General features: G+C 30.3%; 2 protein-coding genes across 3 annotated transcripts in view; both read left to right on the forward strand.

The window, feature by feature from the left end:
* LOC125851128 (protein LURP-one-related 11-like) overlaps positions 1 to 19,409 on the forward strand; it is a 25,093-nt gene extending 5,684 nt beyond the window's left edge. Inside the window, exons 2-4 of one of the 2 annotated variants that reach the window (XM_049530916.1) lie at positions 18,422 to 18,646; positions 18,723 to 18,953; positions 19,056 to 19,409. In XM_049530916.1, coding sequence (XP_049386873.1) covers positions 18,422 to 18,646; positions 18,723 to 18,953; positions 19,056 to 19,190 — 591 coding nt within the window. In that variant the 3' untranslated portion in view covers positions 19,191 to 19,409. Of the gene's footprint in view, positions 1 to 18,311; positions 18,647 to 18,722; positions 18,954 to 19,055 lie in introns of those variants that run through there. The other variant, XM_049530915.1, reaches the window with a different exon arrangement.
* On the forward strand, positions 6,265 to 7,178 carry LOC125851129 (protein LURP-one-related 11-like). The gene is made up of 3 exons (XM_049530917.1): positions 6,265 to 6,498; positions 6,574 to 6,807; positions 6,945 to 7,178. Exons 1-3 carry the CDS (start codon positions 6,265 to 6,267, stop codon positions 7,077 to 7,079), a joined length of 603 nt encoding a protein of 200 aa, XP_049386874.1. The 3' UTR covers positions 7,080 to 7,178.
* Positions 19,410 to 22,646: the final 3,237 nt, after the last annotated feature.

Here is a 22,646-nt window from a genome sequence, read left to right on the forward strand (position 1 = left end):
TTGAATATGATCTGTTTAGTATAGGTTGGTTGGTTTGCTGCTAGATTGAAGTTTCGGTGGTTCGGTTGGGATTGAAAGGAGTTGTTTGTAGCTGCTAGTTTTGCTTAGTTTAGAGTTACTTGCTAGTACCTGTGGTTTTCGGTACTCACCCTTGCTTCTACACAATTGTGTAGGTTGACAGCTCTCTCTCAGATTCGGCTTAGTAGTTTCTTTAGCAGATTGAGCTTCGGGACATACTCGAGAGGTAGCGGTTCATTCCAGACGTGCCCTTGAGTTATCTTTACTTTCAGTTTTGTTCTATTCGAGAACTATACACTGAGACTTGTATATTTTTATTCGAATTCTGTATTTAGAGGTTTGTACATGTGACAACCAAATTCTGGGTAGTGTTGAGTCTTAATTAAAGTCGTACGCTTATTTATTATCTTTTATTCTCGTATTTCTACTTCTCTATCGTTGTGGTTGGGTTAGGCTGACGTGTCCGGTGGGAAATGGACACGTGCCATCACATCCGAATTTGGGGTGTGACACTTTTAAAAGTTTGATCAAACACTAACCGTTTATAAGTGTTCTTAAAATTTTATTGGCCAAACACAAATTGTTTCATATACCAAAAGTGCTTATTTTTAAAAGAAAAAAACACTTTAAAAACATTCTTCAAAATAAGTTGATTTTAGAAGTTTGATCAAACAAGCCATTCGAAACCATTCGACAAAAAATACACAATATATATATTGAAGGAATTCATAATTCACCTTGAAATTTTAAGTTCAAAATACCAATACTATATTTTTATTTTTCGAGCTCGTACATGCTCATTTTAGACTTGATCCCGCACTTATTGGGCTGGTATACAGTCGAAATATATAAAAACAAGGTTGCTTAATTAGAAGATACATGCATGGTCATGGTCTAATTGGATTTAACACCTCAACAGTACCCACCAAAAAAAAGTTTAATAATAATAACACATGATAATATTAATTAATTAATAATTATGTGTTGGTATGAAACGATAATGCAATGGCAGTTGCTAGAAGAATCACATACATATAACACAGGTCAGCAAATCAGAAATATACGATCATATATGATTTTATTTTATTTTGTGAATCAAAGTAAGGTAGCAACAAGTTAATTACCAACACGAGTTGTGGTGCACTGGTGGGAGTGCTTCATCCTTAACCAAAGATCTCGAGTTCGAGCCCTGGGTATGGAGAAAATCCTGTGGGGAGCGCCACCCCCAAATGAGCCCTGTAGTGCACGATTCGGATTTAGTCGAAACTCAAATGTGAGCTCCGGACACTAGGTGGAAACCAAAAAAAAAAAAAAGTTAATAAATCACATGTTCATGAGAGAGTTTTGAGAAAATAAAAAATACTAATTAAGACCAATTATAATATATAATACTATCATGATTAAAAAAATATTATTGCAAGCTATAATACCAAATGCCAATTATATATGTACGTCAATATTCATCAACCTCCAACTGCAACATAAGGACATTACGACAATCAATTTGAATTAATAATTCGATCAAAAGAGTTTTAATTTGTTAAACAATTTTGGAAAAAACTATATAATTAGACGTATTTTACTGTCATACATATTGTTATTATCCATACTTTCAAAATATTATGTATTTTATCATTAATTAAGAGTTTCTTACGTATCTTACCCTTAGATACATGTATTTTTGCTACCAGATTCACAAAAATAGGGAGAGAGGCGAGCGAGATCTGTATGAATCTCAAATACATGTAAATCACACTAAAGACACACTAGATACATATATATGTATGTATCTGGAGTGATTCACATGTATCTGAGATATCGAATACATGGGAAAGTGGTGAGCGAGATGAGAGAGAGGCGAACGAGATTCGCTATGTATCCCAGATACATACAATCTACTTGATTACAATGTATCTAGAACAAATTACACCTAAATTTGACCCATGTATCCCATAGACATATATTTGAAGGCATCAAAATCTGGTAAGATACGTAATATTACAAATTAGAGTGTATCTAAGTAATTAGCTCCTAAACTAATGAAGTTTATGTAAATTTCCTTAAATTTTATTAGAAAATAATTCCTTTTAAAGTGGATCTTACGTGGTGTGAATTAACGACAGTCAATTATAACTTAAAGTAATTGACTTGGCCCATATGTCTATTCATAGCCATCCATAACCAGTATTTATAATATTCTATTATATTCGATTAATTTCATGTGAACTTATAAATGTAAAATACCAATACACTCTCTTAGGACAAATTAATTAAGTCATATGAACATGTGTTAATATACTTATTCCTTCTACTTTAAGCCATGTGGTTGAAGTTTTTTTTTTACTTTAATGCATGATATATCGTTGTAGGAATAAATATGAACATTGTAAAGTAAAAGTATTGGAATATAATTTCATATCCTTTAGATTATTAGGTGAAGGAGTTAGACTTAATTTTCCGTTTTCCGCTTACCTTCTAAGTGTGAATTGCACTAATTTCGTGTCTGTTCCAATTTATGTTACACCGTTTAAATTTCAAGTCAATTTTTGTAACTTGAACAATGAATTAGAACGTAATATATTTAAGTTTTAAAAATTAAATTAAACATAAAGTAATATAAGTTACGATAATATATAACAGATAAAAATATTTAAAAGGCAGTATTTAGACCAATTTTGCATTCATAGACACTTTAGGGTTTTCAACATTAAAATCGTCATGGTTAATTAGTTAGAATATTAAAGATGTTTTAATATTAAAAATGAGTTTAAATTAAGTGAAATAACTTCTCTTCTTTGCATATACAAGAATTAATACAAATAAAATATTGTTAAAAATGCTAGAAAACATTGTTAAAAATGAAATTTTGTATTTTACTCGATACAAAATAATTCTATCCACAAAAGTAAATTACACTAATAAAAAAAATTATCTAACATTTTTTTGTTTGTACAATAATAACATATCTAGCAATTATAAAAGGGATTAGCATATTTTTAAGTCTTCCATATCATCCCTTAATTTGTTTTAAAAAGGGATTTTGGCACATTGATTCTACTACTACTAAACTAATCACAAATAATGTAGGAGAAAGCTAAGGGTGTCAATTGAATCAAATATTCCTATATCCGCAATATAAATAGCCTTTACACTCTTTTATTGACTTTGTTAAAAGCGTATTGAAGAAAAAAAAAACTTCTTCACAACTTATTTACCATATTTTTTTAAATTTTCTATCATTTAAAAGAATTTTATTAATTCTTACACTCTCCTATTTTCGGATACATCACTTTACGTGATGTATCGGTCAGATACATGCATCCTTATACATGTATCGAGATGTACACAATGTATCGAGACATTGGGTGATGTATTCGAAACTGAGACGTGATGTAACAGGATGTTAAGCGTGTATCTGAAACTGAAACACAATGTATCAAGACGTTTTGGAATGTATCCGAATTTCACTAAATTTAAGAGATTTTTGTAATTTGGAAAAGAGTAAGGATAGGATGTAATACTTTTTAACACTATAAAATATGCAAACATTATTTATATTATTTAGTGCAAATTGAATCTTTAACACTGACACATAAATTTGATCAAATTTAACTTGTTAAAGAGGTGCTTCAAGTTATATTATTTAATTAAGAGGAATACTCTAAGGTGACATTAAAGAAAAATAATAATTGAACCGTATCAATAACGAATAACAAGCTAAATTATTGTGATGATTTCACAACAGAATAACCTCAAAACTCATAAAAAAATAATAGTTTGAGTCGACCCATATTCATAGCTCTAAAACTAATGTTATACAAAAAAAAAAAAAAACGCAAGGCAAAATTCACAAGACAAAAAAAATTGGAAGACGAAATTCGCAAAGCACAAGTTATGTTTTGTAAGATATAACTTGTTTCCTACAAAATTTATGTCAACAATAGAGACATAACTTCAATTTCAGAACTCACAAAAAATTATTAAGCATAACTTATTCTTACAAAATAATTATTAGACAATAGTACACAACTCATATCACACGAGATAAAAAATTGTACTCTCTAAATATTTTACTTCCGAAATTAGGTTATATTTAAAAATATTTTAACTCATAATTTTTCATTAAATAAAAAATAAACATCAAATTAAGAGATACAAATAAAAAATCACCCTAAAACAGGGCAACATGTAAACTTGATAGCAATAACACTAATGCTTGACTTTTGCACATATATTCCCTTTGCAACTTTTTTTTAAGGAAAAATAATAATTTAGTTATAAGTTAAAAGGGGTAATATCAGTCTTCAAGGTGTGTTTTAGTGATCAATTCTTAACGTATATTTATATGATAATGCCATTATAAATATTACATTTTATAGAAAGTTCGTCAAAAATTTACCGCCTGATCATTTCATCGAAAATTCACATGTTATATTTAGAGACCATGGTTTAAATCTTCTTGGATATATCGATGCAATATAACTGAGCTACCACTAAAATAATTTTAAAGGTGTAAGTTAATATATTACACGTTTCTATTGTCATTCTCTAGAAGGAAATAACCAAGAAAGAGGAAAACTTTAGGATATCGTACATATTATTCATGCATGATTATATTCCCTTTGTTTTCTATTCTTTTGTAAGTGTGTATATATACCCCTTTCTATTAAAATCTTCTTCACAACTCAAAATATTTCCAATTCATATTTTCTAAATTAAACCTAGCTATTATTTCAAATTAAATATGTCTAGAGTTTACTCAAACCTAAGTACAATTAAAATTTCGAATTATGTAAGTCCAAGAATAGAAACATTGGGTGATGTATTCGAAACTGAGACGTGATGTATTAGGATGTTAAGCGTGTATCTGAAACCGAAACACAATGTATCGGAACGTTTTGGAATGTATCGAATTTCACTAAATTTATGAGATTTTTGTAATTTGGAAAAGAGTAAGGATAGCATGTAATTCTTTTTAACACTATAAAATGTGCAAACATTATTTATATTATTTAGTGCAAATTGAATCTTTAACACTGACACATAAATTTGATCAAATTTAACTTGTTAAAGAGGTGCTTCAAGTTATATTATTTAATTAAGAGGAATACTCTAAGGTGACATTAAAGAAAAATAATAATTGAACCGTACCAATAACGAATAACAAGCTAAATTATTGTGATGATTCCACAACAGAATAACCTCAAAACTCATAAAAAATAATAGTTTGAGTCGACCCATATTCATAGCTCTAAAACTAATGTTATACATACATCTAGAAGATGGTGATATAAGGCTTATTAGAACTCAAACTAAAAAAAAAAAAAAAAGGCAAGGCAAAATTCACAAGACAAAAAAAATTGGAAGACGAAATTCGCAAAGCACAAGTTATGTTTTGTAAGATATAACTTGTTTCCTACAAAATTTATGTCAACAATAGAGACATAACTTCAATTTCAGAACTCACAAAAAATTATTAAGCATAACTTATTCTTACAAAATAATTATCAGACAATAGTACACAACTCATATCACACAAGATAAAAATTATATTCTCTAAATATTTTACTTCCGAAATTAGGTTATATTTAAAAATATTTTAACTCGTATTTTTTCATTAAATAAAAAATAAACATCAAATTAAGAGATACAAATAAAATATCACCCTAAAACAGGGCAACATGTAAACTTGATAGCAATAACACTAATGCTTGACTTTTGCACATATATTCCCTTTGCAACTTTTTTTTAAGGAAAAATAATAATTTAGTTATAAGGAATTTAAAAGGGGTAATATCAGTCTTCAAGGTGTGTTTTAGTGGTCAATTCTTAACGTATATTTATATCAAAATGCCATTGTAAATATTACATTTTATTAAAAGTTCGTCAAAAATATTACCGACTGATCATTCCATCGAAAATTCACATGTTATATATAGAGACCATGGTTTAAATCTTCTTGGATATATCGATGCAATATAATTGAGCTACCACTAAAATAATTTTAAAGGTGTAAGTTAATATACTACACGTTTCTATTGCCATGATCTCTAGAAGGAAATAACCAAGAAAGAGGAAAACTTTAGTATATCGTACATATTATGCATGCATGATTATATTCCCTTTCTTTTCTATTCTTTTGTAAGTATGTATATATACCCCTTTCTATTAAAATCTTCTTCACAACTCAAAATATTTCCAATTCATATTTTCTAAATTAAACCTAGCTATTATTTCAAATTAAATATGTCTAGAGTTTACTCAAACCTAAGTACAATTAAAATTTCGAATTATGTAAGTCCAAGAATAGAAACATTCACTTTGTGGATGAAATCTCTAGTGTACCATGGAAATGGATGTACTGTTTATGACTCAAATGGACAAATTGTTTATAGAATTGACAATTACAATATTAAACGTAGCAAAGAAGTTCATCTTATGGATTGCAATGGCAAAGTTCTCTTCTCTATTCGAAATAGGGTAAGTACTCTTCACCTGTTTATTTACTTAATTATATTTTCAATGATACTGATATATTATCATTATTTTCCGCAGAAAGTTCCAGTATTTGGACATTGGGATGGCTATAAACGGAGTTATGATGGAGTTACTAGTAAAGAAATACCATGGTTTCAAGTGAAGAAAATTCACAATGTTCTTAGAGGATATAATGTGAACTATTATAATGTTATATTGGGATGTAATTCTGAAGCAAGTTGTTATAACATTATTATCCTTGCCACAAAATCTATCAAGATTGTGAACCAACATGGCGGACTTGTCACAGAGGTAATTAATCTGTCAGATCACCTAAAAGACAACTACATGTAATCAAATTCATAATAGAATTGATTAGTACCAACTAATCATGTATATTAAGTTAAAAATTCTCACTAATGGTGTTTGTGACTTTGTGTTTATTTTAGGTAAAACAAAAACAAGCAAGTTCAGGAGTATTATTTGGAGATGATGTGTTAACATTGGTGGTGGAACCTCATGTGGATCAATCATTAGTTATGGCTCTTGTAACTGTTTGTGGTTTAATCCATCATAGAATTTGATTAGTGGTATTAAGAGTAATTAATAAGTTTATATTCTTCATTAGTCACTTTTTATATTTATAATAAATAATTGTAATCTCTATCTTCCCTTTGTTCTTGAAAATAGGGAAAAGAGAAGTTAATTATGGTTTGTGCTACCTTGAGGTATGAGTTGTTTCTAGATGTAATCTTGTGATGAATATTAATGTGTACAATCTAATTACTTTTGATAGAAGCACTTTGTTCAGACTAGTTTGTACGCACTTTGGCTATTTCATCAACACAAATATCATATAATAACTCTACTCAAGTGTCACGACCTAGACCGTCGTGATTGGCACATTAATCCTCCGCTGGGAGAACCACTACTACAACCCCACTAAGCAGCCTTAACCAAGATACTACACATTTAAAGATACGGAAACATGTTTATATGACAATAAAAATATGGAGTTCCGATATACTCCAAAGGTTTAAACAAACAACTTAACCAAACTAATGCGGAAGTCTTAACCCTTAGAACCTGAAAGTCATCGTACAAAAACTCTACTAACGACAAGTCTAAGAACAAGAGGTACAACCCCAAAACTAAACAAACACCTTAAACAAATAGTTTGAGTCCGAAAAGAGTGGGCTTAAACAAGAAAGATTCATGGCAACCTGAAAGAATTGGCTCACCCTTGAATCCGACCACGCTCAATAGTCACCTAGCTGAGGCCTATTAATAGCCGCTTGAAGATGCCATGTACTCAACAAAGAGAAACCAAGTGTAGTATCAGTACACAACCACAGTGTACTAGTAGGATCACGCGGCTATCCCAATAAGTGAAACACATGCAAGTAACCACAACATTATAAAACATGCATATACCAAACATATACAATATTAGTCATGTTTTCAGGATCGATGTAGCATTTCACGTTCTCAATAATACACATTAATTATCATTTTAGAGCAACAAATAGTCTTTCAACCTCAATCACCATTAGATATGAACATAATCATCACAAGTAGATACACAACACAATTCAATGGTCCTCTCACGGAACCCAATTCAATCGTCCTCTCATGGAACCCAAACCCAAACTGTTAGTGTACCGGTTTGTGGTACCCGATCTAATGTTTATGCTGGAACGTGGCAACCGATCCCATATTTATGTCGGAACGTGGCAACTGATTCAAGCTAGTGTGTCGAAACGTAGCACCCGATCCATTTAACAAACCACAATCACAATGTATATTCTCACAATCATACAACAAGAGGTGATTCATGGCATACAATTATTAAATTATCCTCATTTACGATTAGGGTGATCAATAATGCAATATTCGCATACATACATGCAATATAATAAGCGATTACAAACAGATATCACACCAACATGAAATCACAACCATCACCTACCTCGAATCCAAGCTTGAATCCTCTAAGGCATTTGAATCTTCCCTTTCTAGATTCTTTCCGCTTGTTCTAGGTCTACAAACAATTAATATACGCAAGGATCAACAATCAAAGGTTTAATTATTCAGATTATAACAAATCCAATAACCCTAGACCAAACCCAAGATCCTAATACCCAAATTAGGGCTTTTTTCACCATAATTTCCAGATCAAAACCCTCCTCCATCGATAATCACCCACGAATTTACATTCTACGGATTGAAAAATGGATTCGGGGTGTTAACAACCTTACCATTAGCCTCAACAATGGGGGAAAACTGCCAAGAAAACACCGGGGGTCGTCTCCTAGCTCTCAAAGTCGAAACTTGCAGAATTAAACAATTTTGAGGTTTATTTTCGACTTAAATCGCGACTGTCCCGCTATGGCGGCTCTCAAAGTCGAAACTTGCAAAATTAAACAATTTTGAGGTTTATTTCCGACTTAAATCGCGACTGTCCCGCTATGGCGACCCCACCCCGGCGAGTATAATCCAGCCACAACGGCTTGCACAGAAACAAAATGTCGAATTAAAAGCTCCCAACCCCCATTTCACAACACACCTTCATCCCACGACACTCAGAAAACACCCGTTCACGCTAAGATCAATTTCGAGAGTTCTACCAGCCCGAATTCAATTTCGTAAGTCGTATGGGTTCTTTATGTCTTACCTATCCACTCACGCAAGCAAAACCATTATTAAATCTCTCATTCATTACCAGATTTCTCTATACCTCACTGACTCCGATTTTGTCCAAATCTGGACTAGGCTAGGAAATTTAAGTTACTATCAAAAAATTTTCCGGCCCAAAAATTTTCCCCATTGGCTTTTCTTTAACGACGGGAACATGTCGTTACATCAAGAAAGCTTAATCACTAAAAACGAAAAGAAATTAGTGATGGAAAAAAAATTATAAATGACTAAAACCAAAATTCACATAGTTATATGATTATATCTATTGCTTTTAGATAAAACTGGTATCCTACAAATTAAATATGTAAGTTTCTGTGAAAACAATAATAATATATTTAGTGTAACTTCAAAAATAAATATTTGAGAGGGCGATGCGTATACAGTCTTATTCCTATCTTATGAAGATAAAGAGACCATTTATGGTAGACTCTTGGCTCTAATAAAGCATAACTAAAATTAAAAAGAATACCAAGTAGCACCAACAAATAATAGATAATATAAGCAAAGAAAATAACAAGTAATAATAATAATAATAATAAAAAAGTAGGAGGAAAAAATACTAGTACCACTAATAAAGGAAACTAGACATTGTGACTACCTACTAATCTTCTAGTNCTATTCGAAATAGGGTAAGTACTCTTCACCTATTTATTTACTTAATTATATTTTTAACGATACTGATATATTATCATTATTTTCCACAGAAAGTTCCAGTATTTGGACATTGGGATGGCTATAAATGGAGTTATGATGGAGTTACTAGTAAAGAAATACCATGGTTTCAAGTGAAGAAAATTCACAATGTTCTTAGAGGTTATAATGTGAACTATTACAATGTTATATTGGGATGTAATTCTGAAGCAAGTTGTTATAACATTATTATCCTTGCCACAAAATCTATCAAGATTGTGGACCAACATGGCGGACTTGTCGCAGAGGTAATTAATCTGTCAGATCACCTAAAAGATAACTACATGTAATCAAATTCATAATAGAATTGATTAGTACCAACTAATTATGTATATTAAGTTAAAAATTCTCACTAATGGTGTTTGTGACTTTGTGTTTATTTTAGGTAAAACAAAAACAAGCAAGTTCAGGAGTATTATTTGGAGATGATGTGTTAACATTGGTGGTGGAACCTCATGTGGATCAATCATTAGTTATGGCTCTTGTAACTGTTTGTGGTTTAATCCATCATAGAATTTGATTAGTGGTATTAAGAGTAATTAAGAAGTTTATATTCTTCATTAGTCACTTTTTATATTTATAATAAATAATTGTAATCTCTATCTTCCCTNGAGCACGTCTTCCAAGAAGGTTGACCAAAGTCAATTTTTCAAGTCATTACATATGAGTTGTTTCTAGATGTAATCTTGTGATGAATATTAATGTGTACAATCTAATTACTTTTGATAGAAGTACTTTGTTCAAACTAGTTTGTACGCACTTTGGCTATTTCATCAACACAAATATCATATAATAACTCTACTCAAGTGTCACGACCTAGACCGTCGTGATTGGCACATTAATCCTCTGCTGGGAGAACCACTACTACAACCCCACTAAGCAGCCTTAACCAAGATACTACGCATTTAAAGATACGGAAGCATGTTTAAATGACAATAAAAATACAGAGTTCCGATAAACTCCAAAGGTTTAAACAAACAACTTAACCAAACTAATGCGGAAGTCTTAACCCTTAGAACCTGAAAGTCATCGTACAAAAACTCTACTAACGACAAGTCTAAGAACAAGGGGTACAACCCCAAAACTAAACAAACACCTTAAACAAATAGTTTGAGTCCGAAAAGAGTGGGCTTAAACAAGAAAGATTTATGGAAACCTGAAAGAATTGGCTCATCCTTGAATCCGATCACGCTCAATAGTCACCTAGCTGAGGCCTATTAATAGCCGCCTGAAAATGCCATATACTCAACAAAGAACAACCAAGTGCAGTATCAGTACACAACCACAGTGTACTGGTAGGATCACGCGGCTATCCTAATAAGTGAAACACATGCAAGTAACCACAACATTATAAAACATGCATATACCAAACATATACAATATTAGTCATGTTTTTAGGATCAATGTAGCATTTCACGTTCTCAATAATACACATTGATTATCATTTTAGAGCAACAAATAGTCTTTCAACCTCAATCACCATTAGATATGAACATAATCATCACAAGTAGATACACACCACAATTCAATGGTCCTTTCACGGAACCCAATTCAATCGTCCTCTCATGGAACCCAAACCCAAACTGTTAGTGTACCGGTTTGTGGTACCCGATCCAATGTTTATGCTGGAACGTGGCAACTGATTCAACTTAGTGTGTCGAAACATTGCACCCGATCCATTCAACAAACCACAATCACAATATATATTCTCACAATCATACAACAAGAGGTGATTCATGGCATACAATTATTCAATTATCCTCATTTACGATTAGAGTGATCAATAATGCAACATTCGCATACATACATGCAATATAATGAGCAATTACAAACAGATATCACACCAACATGAAATCACAACCATCACCTACCTCGAATCCAAGCTTGAATCCCCTAAGGCATTTGAATCTTCCCTTTCTGGATTCTTTCCGCTTGTTCTAGGTCTACAAACAATTAATATACGCAAGGATCAACAATCAAAGGTTTAACTATTCAGATTATAACAAATCCAATAACCCTAGACCAAACCCAAGATCCTAATACCCAGATTAGGGCTTTTTTCACCATAATTTCCAGATCAAAACCCTCCCCCATCGATAATCACCCACGAATTTACATTCTACGGATTGAAAAACGGATTCGGGGAGTTAACAACCTTACCTTTAGCCTTAACAATGGGGGGAAAACTGTCAAGAAAGCACCTGGGGTCGTCTCCTAGCTCTCAAAGTCGAAACTTGCAGAATAAAACAATTTTGGGGTTTATTTTCGACTTAAATCGCGACTGTCCCGCTATGGCGACCTTGCCCCGACGAGTATAATCCCGCCACAACGGCTTGCACAGAAACAAAATGTCGAATTAAAAGCTCCCAACCCCCATTTCACAACACACCTTCATCCCACGACACTCAGAAAACACTCGTTCACGCTAAGATCAATTTCGAGAGTTCTACTCGCCCGAATTCAATTTCGTAAGTCGTATGGGTTCCTTAATGTCTTAGTTATCCACTCACGCAATCAAAACCATTATTAAATCTCTCATTCATTACCATATTTCTCTATACCTCACTGACTCCGATTTTGTCCAAATCTGGATTAGGCTAGGAAATTCAAGTTACTATCAAAAAGTTTTCCGGCCCAAAAATTTTCCCCATTGGCTTTTCTGTAACGACGGGAACATATCGTTACATCAAGAAAGCTTAATCACTAAAAACGAAAAGAAATTAGTGATGGACAAAATATTATAAATGACTAAAAACAAAATTCACATAGTTATATGATTATATCTATTGCTTTTAGATAAAACTGGTATCCTACAAATTAAATATGTAAGTTTCTGTGAAAACAATAATAATATATTTAGTGTAACTTCAAAAATAAATATTTGAGAGGGCGATGTGTATACAGTCTTATTCCTATCTTATGAAAATAGAGAGACCATTTATGTTAGACTCTTGGCTCTAATAAAGCATAACTAAAATTAAAAAGAATACCAAGTAGCACCAACAAATAATAAATAATATAAGCAAAGAAAATAACAAGTAATAATAATAATAATAATAAAAAAAAAAGTAGGAGGAAAAAATACTAGTACCACTAATAAAGGAAACTAGACATTGTGACTACCTACTAATCTTCTAGTTTAATCCCTGACCTCCACATCCTCCTATCTTGAGTCATGTCCTCGTCTCCTCGGTAAGTTGCAGGTATTTTAAGTCATATCTAATCACTTTTTCATGATACTTCTGCGGCCTACCTCTACCTCTCCTCAGACCCACCAAAAACAACCAATCACAACTCCTCATCATCACGTACATACCGAAATCATCTCAATCTCGCTCACTTATCTTACTCATCACAAAGGCCATACACATCTTGTCCAAATATCTTTGTTTCTGATCTTATCTCGCTTAGTATATCCACATATTTTTCTCAACATCTCCATTTCCATTATTTTTATTTTCTAAACATGCGCGCAAATTCTATATCGTAGACAATAACATTAATTTTCACGTTATTTGTTAGGTTTTTGCCCTGATTTTCTTACCTTATTTGAAGTTTATTTTTTCCTAAAAGAAAAGAAAAAACATTACCATAAATGTTTTTACTTTTCATGAAAGGAAAATATATTTTTTTTCCATATTTGGTTTATTATTTCCTTAGAGGAAAAGTTAGGAGATCTATAAATTGAAGACCCTATTCTCATATCAAAACACAATAGAATTCACAATGTAGACGTTTAGGAATTTTGTTTATGGGGAGATTTATTCGCTCAATAATTTTATATTTTTCTTTTATATTATTTTTTATATAATAATATTATGTTTTTAGTACTCATAAGTTTTTGTCGTCTGATTTATCAACCATATGATTTGCAATTGTAAGCTTCCGCATGACGTCTTAATCACATTCAGAACCCAACAAGTGGTATCAGAGCACATGGTTCAACGATCCAATGGAACAAAGTTGAAGACATGTTCAAACCGGTTTCAAATCAATTTGCGATCAACGTGATGATAATGATGATTTTTATGTTACTACATGTGGAGAAGAAGTTTTAAACCATATTTTCAACATTCATGTTGCTGCAATTTTTTTAAAAAAACAATATATTTTTAACCCATATATTTTTAACTTTATTTTTAACCATGACAAGAAACAATGATGAAGACTATGTGAAGAACAAAGATTATCATGCAATTGAAGAAGGTGGATCAAGTTTTGTCAAGAAAATCCAGCCAAAATGGGAGATTTCTTAGGATTTTGCTCTGATTTTCTTACCTTATTTGAAGTTTATTTTTTTCCTAAATAAAAGACAAAACATTATCATAAATGTCTTTACTTTTCATGAAAGGAAAATATATTGTTCTTCCATATTTGGTTTATTATTTCCTTAGAGGAAAGGTTGAGAGATCTATAAATTGAAGACCTTGTTCTCATATCAAAACACAATATAATCCACAATGTAGATATTCAGGAATTTTGTTTATGGGGAAATTTATCTCTCAATAATTTTAATATTTTTCTTTTATATTAGTTGTCATATAATAATATTATATTTTAGTACTCATAAGTTTTTGTCGTCTGATTTACCAATCATATAATTTGCAATTGTAAAATTCTGCATGACGCCTTAATCACTTTCAGAACCCAACAATGTAATCATTTATATTATAGTCTAAACCCTTGATGTGATATTCAATAACATAAAGTAGTTGACTAGTTGTCCAAATCTCTATTCATAGCCATCTATAATTAGTATATATTAATTCTCTTCGATTTCATGTGTACCTATAAATGTAAAAAAAAAAAAAAAGCAATAGTACGTACACTCTCTTGGGACAAATTAATTAAGTCAAATGAACATGTATTAATATACTTATTCCTTTAAGTGGTTCGAATTTATCTTTTTTTCATAATGCACAATACCATTGTAAGAAAAAAAAATGAAAATAATCCTAATCACATATATATTCTTATATTTAAACGTTTAAAAGATTAAAGAATACAAAATAAAGTAAAGATAATGGAATATTAATTCATATCCTACCAGTTTATGAGAGTAATTATAGTTAATGCTCTTCATCGATATATTCACTTCTATGTGTGAATTGCACTAATTTTTTATTCTTCCGTACTAATTTACGTGGTATGGTTCAATTTTTTTAACTTTACCATTAATTCGAACATAGAATTTTAAGTTCTTTAAAATAAAATGTATGTATTTTAATACTATATAAAAAGTACTACAAGTCACGATATTAGTTATTTAAAATATTAAAAAGCTTATGAATAAATAACAGTAAAAGAATAATTCGGTTAAATCTCAATAGTTGAATGATAACATAAATTAGAACAACAGGAGTATCTTTTTTGAACTTACGGCAATATTTTGATCAATTTTTATGTGCCTCAAACTATTTTAACGAATATCTGCTAGCTTCATTAGCGTAAGTATCGAGAGTCGAGACTAATTTGCACATGTAGCTAATTACAATAAAAATAACTTTTAGCGGCAATAATATACACTAAAGATTGCTAGAGTATTTACCGACATTAGTTAAGTGTCATTAGATCCAATGTCACTAAAGGTTTTAGGGACATATACAAAGAGTGTTAATTGCCGCTAAAAATACATATTTAGCAACAATATTTAAGTTATTACCGCTAAAGATCATTATTAATATAGTGAGTGTCAATTGGCGTTGAATCGGGTCAGGAAGAACAAATTGTTCTAGCTCCGAGGAAAAGATTCATCTTCCAATTTCCCTTCCTTCCAATTCCAATATTTTGAATTTTAGCTTCCCTCATTCCTTTTATTGAGCATAATGATGCGAATCGGGCTTGTTGTATTTAGTAAACAACGTCAAGCAGTTCCGCTTTCCCCTATCGATGATGTGGCCTGCCTTTCGAATGAAACAGTTATGAAATATCTGGGCTAGGTCTTGGGTCCAACAGCCGGATCGATTACAAGTCATACAAAGAGTGTTAATTGCCGCTAAAAATACATATTTAGCAACAATATTTAAGTTATTACCGCTAAAGATCATTATTAATATAGTGAGTGTCGATTAAAGACGTAGCTACATTTTTTAAATTTTTTGTAGTTCTCCATAAAATCACCATTATATAAAATAATGGGTCTTGATTTTAGATATATAAAAAAAAAATTGAGTTTCAATAGGAGGGTTATTAAAAACGTTAGGAAAAATTGAAAATTATTCGAAATTAAGTTATATAGGATCTAAACTTCACGTAAGAAAAATGTTTGAAATTGCTTGCTTTCAAGTTCTTTGAAGTGAGACTTTGACAAGCCAAACTTCATATACATATAAACTTTAGAATTCATGTGCCTGAAGTTGATTTTAAACGATCACGATTGCAAAATTTTAAAAACTATATCTATGACTTAATTAGATGAGAGATTTCTCTTTGCTCGATATCGAGTAATTCTATCAACAATTTTTTTTAATACTAGTAAGTAGGGGTGTACAAAATCGAACCGAAAACCGAACAAACCGCAAATTGAGTCAAATCGGAAAAAAAATCCCGAACCAACCCGGTCATGTACACCTCTACTAGTAAGAAAACTCTTCTATAATTTTTTGTTTGGTACAATAATAACATATATCTAGAAACTATAAAATGGATTAGCATCTTTTGACTTCTTTTAAGTCTTCCCTATAATTCCTTAATTTGTTTTAAATTGTGATTTTGGCACATTGATTCTACCACTACTAAACTAAACACAAATAATGCAGGAGGAATGGGTCAATTAAATCAAATATTCATATATTCCCAATATTTGTACGACTTCCACTCTTTTATCAATACTTTGTTAACAATGTATTTAAGGAAAAAATATTCTTTTATTTTTGTCAAAACAATGGATATATATAATACTTATGCAATACTCCAATTATTTAGTGCAAAATGAAACTCCAAACACCATACTAGCTAGAGGTGTTAAATAAGCGACTTAGGTTCTATTTGGATGAATTAAAATGATCGAGTTAATAAACGAGCAGATTATTACTTTTTTTAAAAAGTTATGAACTTGAATTAAAATGAATTGAGCTTAAATTGGCTAAAATGCAAGTCATAATTCAATCCACACAATTCTTACCAAGTTTTAATCCTTTATTTGTTCTTTGATACTATTTAATATCGAATAAAATTATCTTTTTTACTATGAATATATATATATATATATATATATATACACACACACAAAATTACTCATAAAAATTAATTTGAACTACATGTCAGCCCAATATTTCTCAACCCTTAAAAAGTAGGAAACCCTCTTCCCTTTCTTTTATTTATTATTAGGATAATTTAATTATAAAATTGGAGTACTTGACTATACAGTATATAATATTTAGTATTATGTTATAAATATTTATGTTCCACTAAAAAATTTAAAATGATGGGCCGATCCACCCAGCCCACATGGTTAACCATTCCAAAACCCGTCAAAATGTTAGGCCAATCCAGCCCAACCTATTAAATATTTAAGGAAGGCGCAAAAAGGATAGACTGAAGTCAATCCATATTAACAGCTCTACGTAATTCTTCTCTTTGATCCGTCCTCGTCGACTTACCCTCACAATCTACTGCTAGAAGATGCTTAGAACTCCCAACACTTGGAAAAAAGTAAAGCATCTAAAATAAATAATTTATTTTTTAGCGGCTAGTATTAAGGTAGTTAGCCAAAAAGAAAACTACCACTTCAATTAAGTGCAACACAGCAAATACCACTAACACAAATGTATACTATATGCTATAAATATGCCAACCGTCAATTCTCATAAATATAAATATATATAAATATACCTAGCTGTTTCAGAAATTGACTTTTGCATATATTCTCTTCTTTCTATTCTTTTCTAATACGGAATCTAGTAATTGGGATGACATCAACAAGACGTGTGGTCTAGCGGTCAATTATCAACGTACGTTGCAATTAGAATACAATTAAAAATACAATATTTTGACAAAAAATATATCCAAAACATTCTCGACGAATACATTTTGAAATACAAATATACATTGACAAAAGTCGAACACACAATTTTCCGACTGAAGATAGAGGATGCTTGTCATCCGAGCAACCCTTCTGGTCGACCTATCGAATACTACTGTAAAAATAATTAATAAAACGAGTTAGTTTATATTTGCATGTTAGTTAACCCTAAGCCAGAAGGAAGTGACTAAGAAAGTGGAGAACTTTAGTTGTACATATTATGCCCTAAGCCAGAAGGAAGTAACTAAGAAAGTGGAGAACTTTAGTTGTACATATTATGCTCTATTACCTTTGTTGATTCCTTTTATCAAGTCGGTTCGCTAACGTCTTTTATCTTTCTTATTTATAAGCCACAACCTACTTCGACAAGTATATATATATATACATATACATTGTGCTTTAGTGTCCTCTCTCACCTCAAAATATTTCCAACTCCTTCTCTAAATTAAGCCTATTAATATTTCAATGGCTAAAGTTCACCCAAACAAGTCAAATTATCTAAGTACAACTTCTTCATCATCATCATCTTTTTCTTCTATTTCATCTAACTTTTATGTGAGTCCAAGAAGAGAAATATTCACTTTGTGGATGAAATCTCTAGTCTACCATGGAAATGGATGTACTGTTTATGACTCAAATGGAAAAATTGTTTATAGAATTGACAATTACAACATTAAACGTAGCAAACAAGTTCATCTCATGGATTCCAATGGCAAAGTTCTCTTCTCTATTCGAAATAGGGTAAGTACCCTTTCACCTGTTTATTTACTTAATTATATTTTCAACGATACTGACATATTATTATTATTTTGAACAGAAAGTTCCTGTATTTGGACATTGGGATGGTTATAAATGGAGTTATGATGGAGTTACTAGTAAAGAAATACCATGGTTTCAAGTGAAGAAAATTCACAATGTTCTTAGAGAAGTTAATGTGAACTATTATAATGTTATATTAGGATGTAATTCTGAAGCAAGTTGCTATAACATTATCCTTACCACAAAATCTATCAAGATTGTGAACCAACATGGCCGACTTGTCGCTGAGGTAATTAATCTGTCAGATCACCTAAAAGATAACTATTGTTCGTAAAGGAGATGAGTTAAGTTATTTTACTAATAGTGTTAGTGAATTTGTGTTTATTTTCAGGTAAAACAAAAACAAGCAAGTTCAGGAGTATTATTTGGAGATGATGTATTAACATTGGTGGTGGAACCTCATGTTGATCAATCATTAATTATGGCTCTTGTCACTGTTTGTGGTCTAATCCATCACAAAATTTGATTAGTACTTATTAATTAGTAGTTTAGTAGTACAAATATAAGTTTCTTCCTAGTTACTTTTTCTAATGTAATAATAATTGTAATCACTATCTTCCCTTTGTTCTTGGGAACAGGGAAAAGAGAAGTTATTATAGTTTGTACCTTGAGGAATGAGTTGTTTACATGTAAATCTTGTGATTAAAGTTGAAGTGTACAACTCTATATTATCACTAAATTTGGAATAACATCTTACTGATGTGATAGATTACCTAACCATTTCATAATAAATGAATTTCCCAACTTTTGAGACAGTGAATCACTTTTGACGACCGTGTTGTTCAAACCAACCTGTGTGCACCTAGACTATTTCATCAAATACTTGCTAGACTGCTACCTACTACCAGCACAAGTATCAATAATTAATTAGACAAGTAATTTAATCGTAACAAATGAAGAAACATAATAAACTGTCAAATGAATTAAACTTGAATTAAAATGTATTACACACATATTAAAGTTGAATTAAACATGAATGGAAAATGTAGCAAACGAAAGAGCATTTTGTGATATGTAAACTGAATAAAACTTGTATCAATAGTGAATTAAACAAGTAATTCAATCCTAACAAATCAACCAATAAACTGCAAAATGAATTAACTTGTATTTAAAAGTGTATTACACAAATATTAAAGTTGAATTAGAAGAGAGAATTAAGCATGAATATAAAAAGTAACTAATGAAAGACTAGCCAATGATATATACAGTGAATTAAACTTATATCAATAATGAATTAAACAAGTAATCTAATAGTAACATATAATAAACTTCAAAATGAATTAAATTTGCATTAAAAGTGTATTACACAATATTAAAGTTGTAGAAGCGAGAATTAAGAATAAAATGAAAAACGTAACTAACGAAAGACAAGTCAATAATCTATAAACTGAATTAAACTTGTGTTATTCATGAATAAAACATGTATTTTATGTTTCTTATAAATTATTTTGGTTTGTATCATTAAGAACATGAGTGATGTTTGCAATATGTATTAAAAATATAGTGTGCACGTATTATAAATGTATAATAAGTGTGTTACCTAAATCATTTGGTTGGTATCACTAAGAATAGAGTAAAGTTTGCAATATATATTAAAAATGTATTGTTCACGAATAAAATTTATATTATATGTGTCTTATAAATTATTTTGATTTGTATCACTAAGAAAATGAGTGACGGTTGCAATATAGATGTATTATAAATGTATTTCTCATGAATAAAACTTATATTATATGTGTCTTATAAATTATTTTGATCACTAAGAAAATGAGTGACGGTAACAATATGTATTAAAAATGTATTGTGCATGTCTTATAAGTGTATTATTAGTGTGTTACCTAAATTATTCTTGTTGGTATCACTAAGAAAGATGTGAAATGTGCAATATGTATTACTTATAAATGTATTATTTATGAATAAAACATGTATTCTATATATCTTATAAATTATTTTGATTTGTATCACTAAGAAAAAAAAAGCGATGTTTGCAATATGAATTACAAATGTATCGTGCCTATATTATATTATAAATGTATTACAAGTGTGTTACATAACTATTTTGGTTGATATCACTAAAAAGGGTGTGAAGTTTGCAATATGTATTATAAATGTATTGTTCATGATTTTAATACAATTTTAATACAATTATGAAACATATCTAATACAACTTTAATACAATTGCGATACAGTTCTATAAACTTTACCTTTTCGAGCTTCAATCTAATATTTCTCCTAAAATCAATGAAAAACCAAAGTTTTCTTGAAATTGAGTTATAAACTCCAAACGTCATTTTCAATTATTTGTAGGAACGATCTATCCAAATTAATTACTAATTCGTAAAATTCAAATAATTAATTCAAAATTTGAAGCTTTATAATGACCATCAATGGTGAATTCTTGTTGCTGTAATTTTAGAGATTTGAAATTTCTGCTTGAAAACATGATTTTGTACAAATTTTTGATATTTTTGTTCCTCTTCTCGTCGTGTTTTTGGGTAAAAATTGTGAAATATAGGTAAAAACTTATTTGAAGATATTTCTTTAAATGAAAAATTCAAAGAAAAAGAAGAATAAAAAGAAGAAGAAAGGAGGAAGAGAAAGAATGGCAAAGAAAAAGACGAGAAGAAGAAGAATAAAAAGAAGAAAAGAGGAGGAAGAGAAAAAAGGCAGAGAAAGTGGCGAACATAAACTGTACAATTTTTTTAATTCAAAAAAGTTGTTATATTTAGTTAGAAAAATTATATTGCCATAGATAGTAAATATTTTCTTAATGTAGCATATTTATGTGATTTACCCAAAAAAAAAACAAGTTAATAAATCACATGTTCATAGAGAGTTTTGAGAAAATAAAAAATACTAATTAAGACCAATTATAATATATAATACTATCATGATTAAAAAAAATATTATTGCAAGCTATAATACCAAATGCCAATTATATATGTACGTCAATATTCATCAACCTCCAACTGCAACATAAGGACATTACGACAATCGATTTGAATAAATAATTCGATCAAAAGAGTTTTAATTTGTTAAACAATTTTGGAAAAAACTATATAATTAGACGTATTTTACTGTCATATATATTGTTATTATCTATACTTTCAAAATATTATGTATTTTATCATTAATTAAGAGTTTCTTACGTATCTTACACTAGATACATGTATATGTATGTATCTGGAGTGATTCACATGTATCTGAGATATCGAATAAATGGGAGAGTGGTGAGCGAGATGAGAGAGAGGCGAACGAGATTCGCTATGTATCCCAGATACATATAATCTACTTGATTACAATGTATCTAGAACAAATTACACCTAAATTTGACCCATGTATCCCATATACATATATTTGAAGGCATCAAAATCTGATAAGATACGTAATATTACAAATTAGAGTGTATCTAAGTAATTAGCTCATAAACTAATGAAGTTTATGTAAATTTCCATAAATTCTATTAGAAAATAATTCCTTTTAAAGTGGATCTTACGCGGTGTGAATTGACTATAGTCAATTATAACTTAAAGTAATTGACTTGGCCCATATGTCTATTCATAGCCAACCATAACCAGTATTTATATATAATATTCTATTATATTCGATTAATTTCATGTGAACTTATAAATGTAAAATACCAATACACTCTCTTAGGACAAATTAATTAAGTCATATGAACATGTGTTAATATACTTATTCCTTCTACTTTAAGCCATGTGGTTGAAGTTTTTTTTTATTTTAATGCATGATATAATTATGAACATTGTAAAGTAAAAGTATTGGAATATAATTTCATATCCTTTAGATTTTTAGGTGAAGGAATTAGACTTAATTCTCTTCATCAATTTATTCTTTCGACATTCTTATTTTTTCCGTTTTCCGTTTACCTTCTAAGTGTGAATTGCACTAATTTCGTGTC

This window comes from Solanum stenotomum, unplaced genomic scaffold, assembly GCF_019186545.1.
Source record: "Solanum stenotomum isolate F172 unplaced genomic scaffold, ASM1918654v1 scaffold22793, whole genome shotgun sequence".
Classification (NCBI taxonomy): Eukaryota; Viridiplantae; Streptophyta; class Magnoliopsida; order Solanales; family Solanaceae; genus Solanum; species Solanum stenotomum.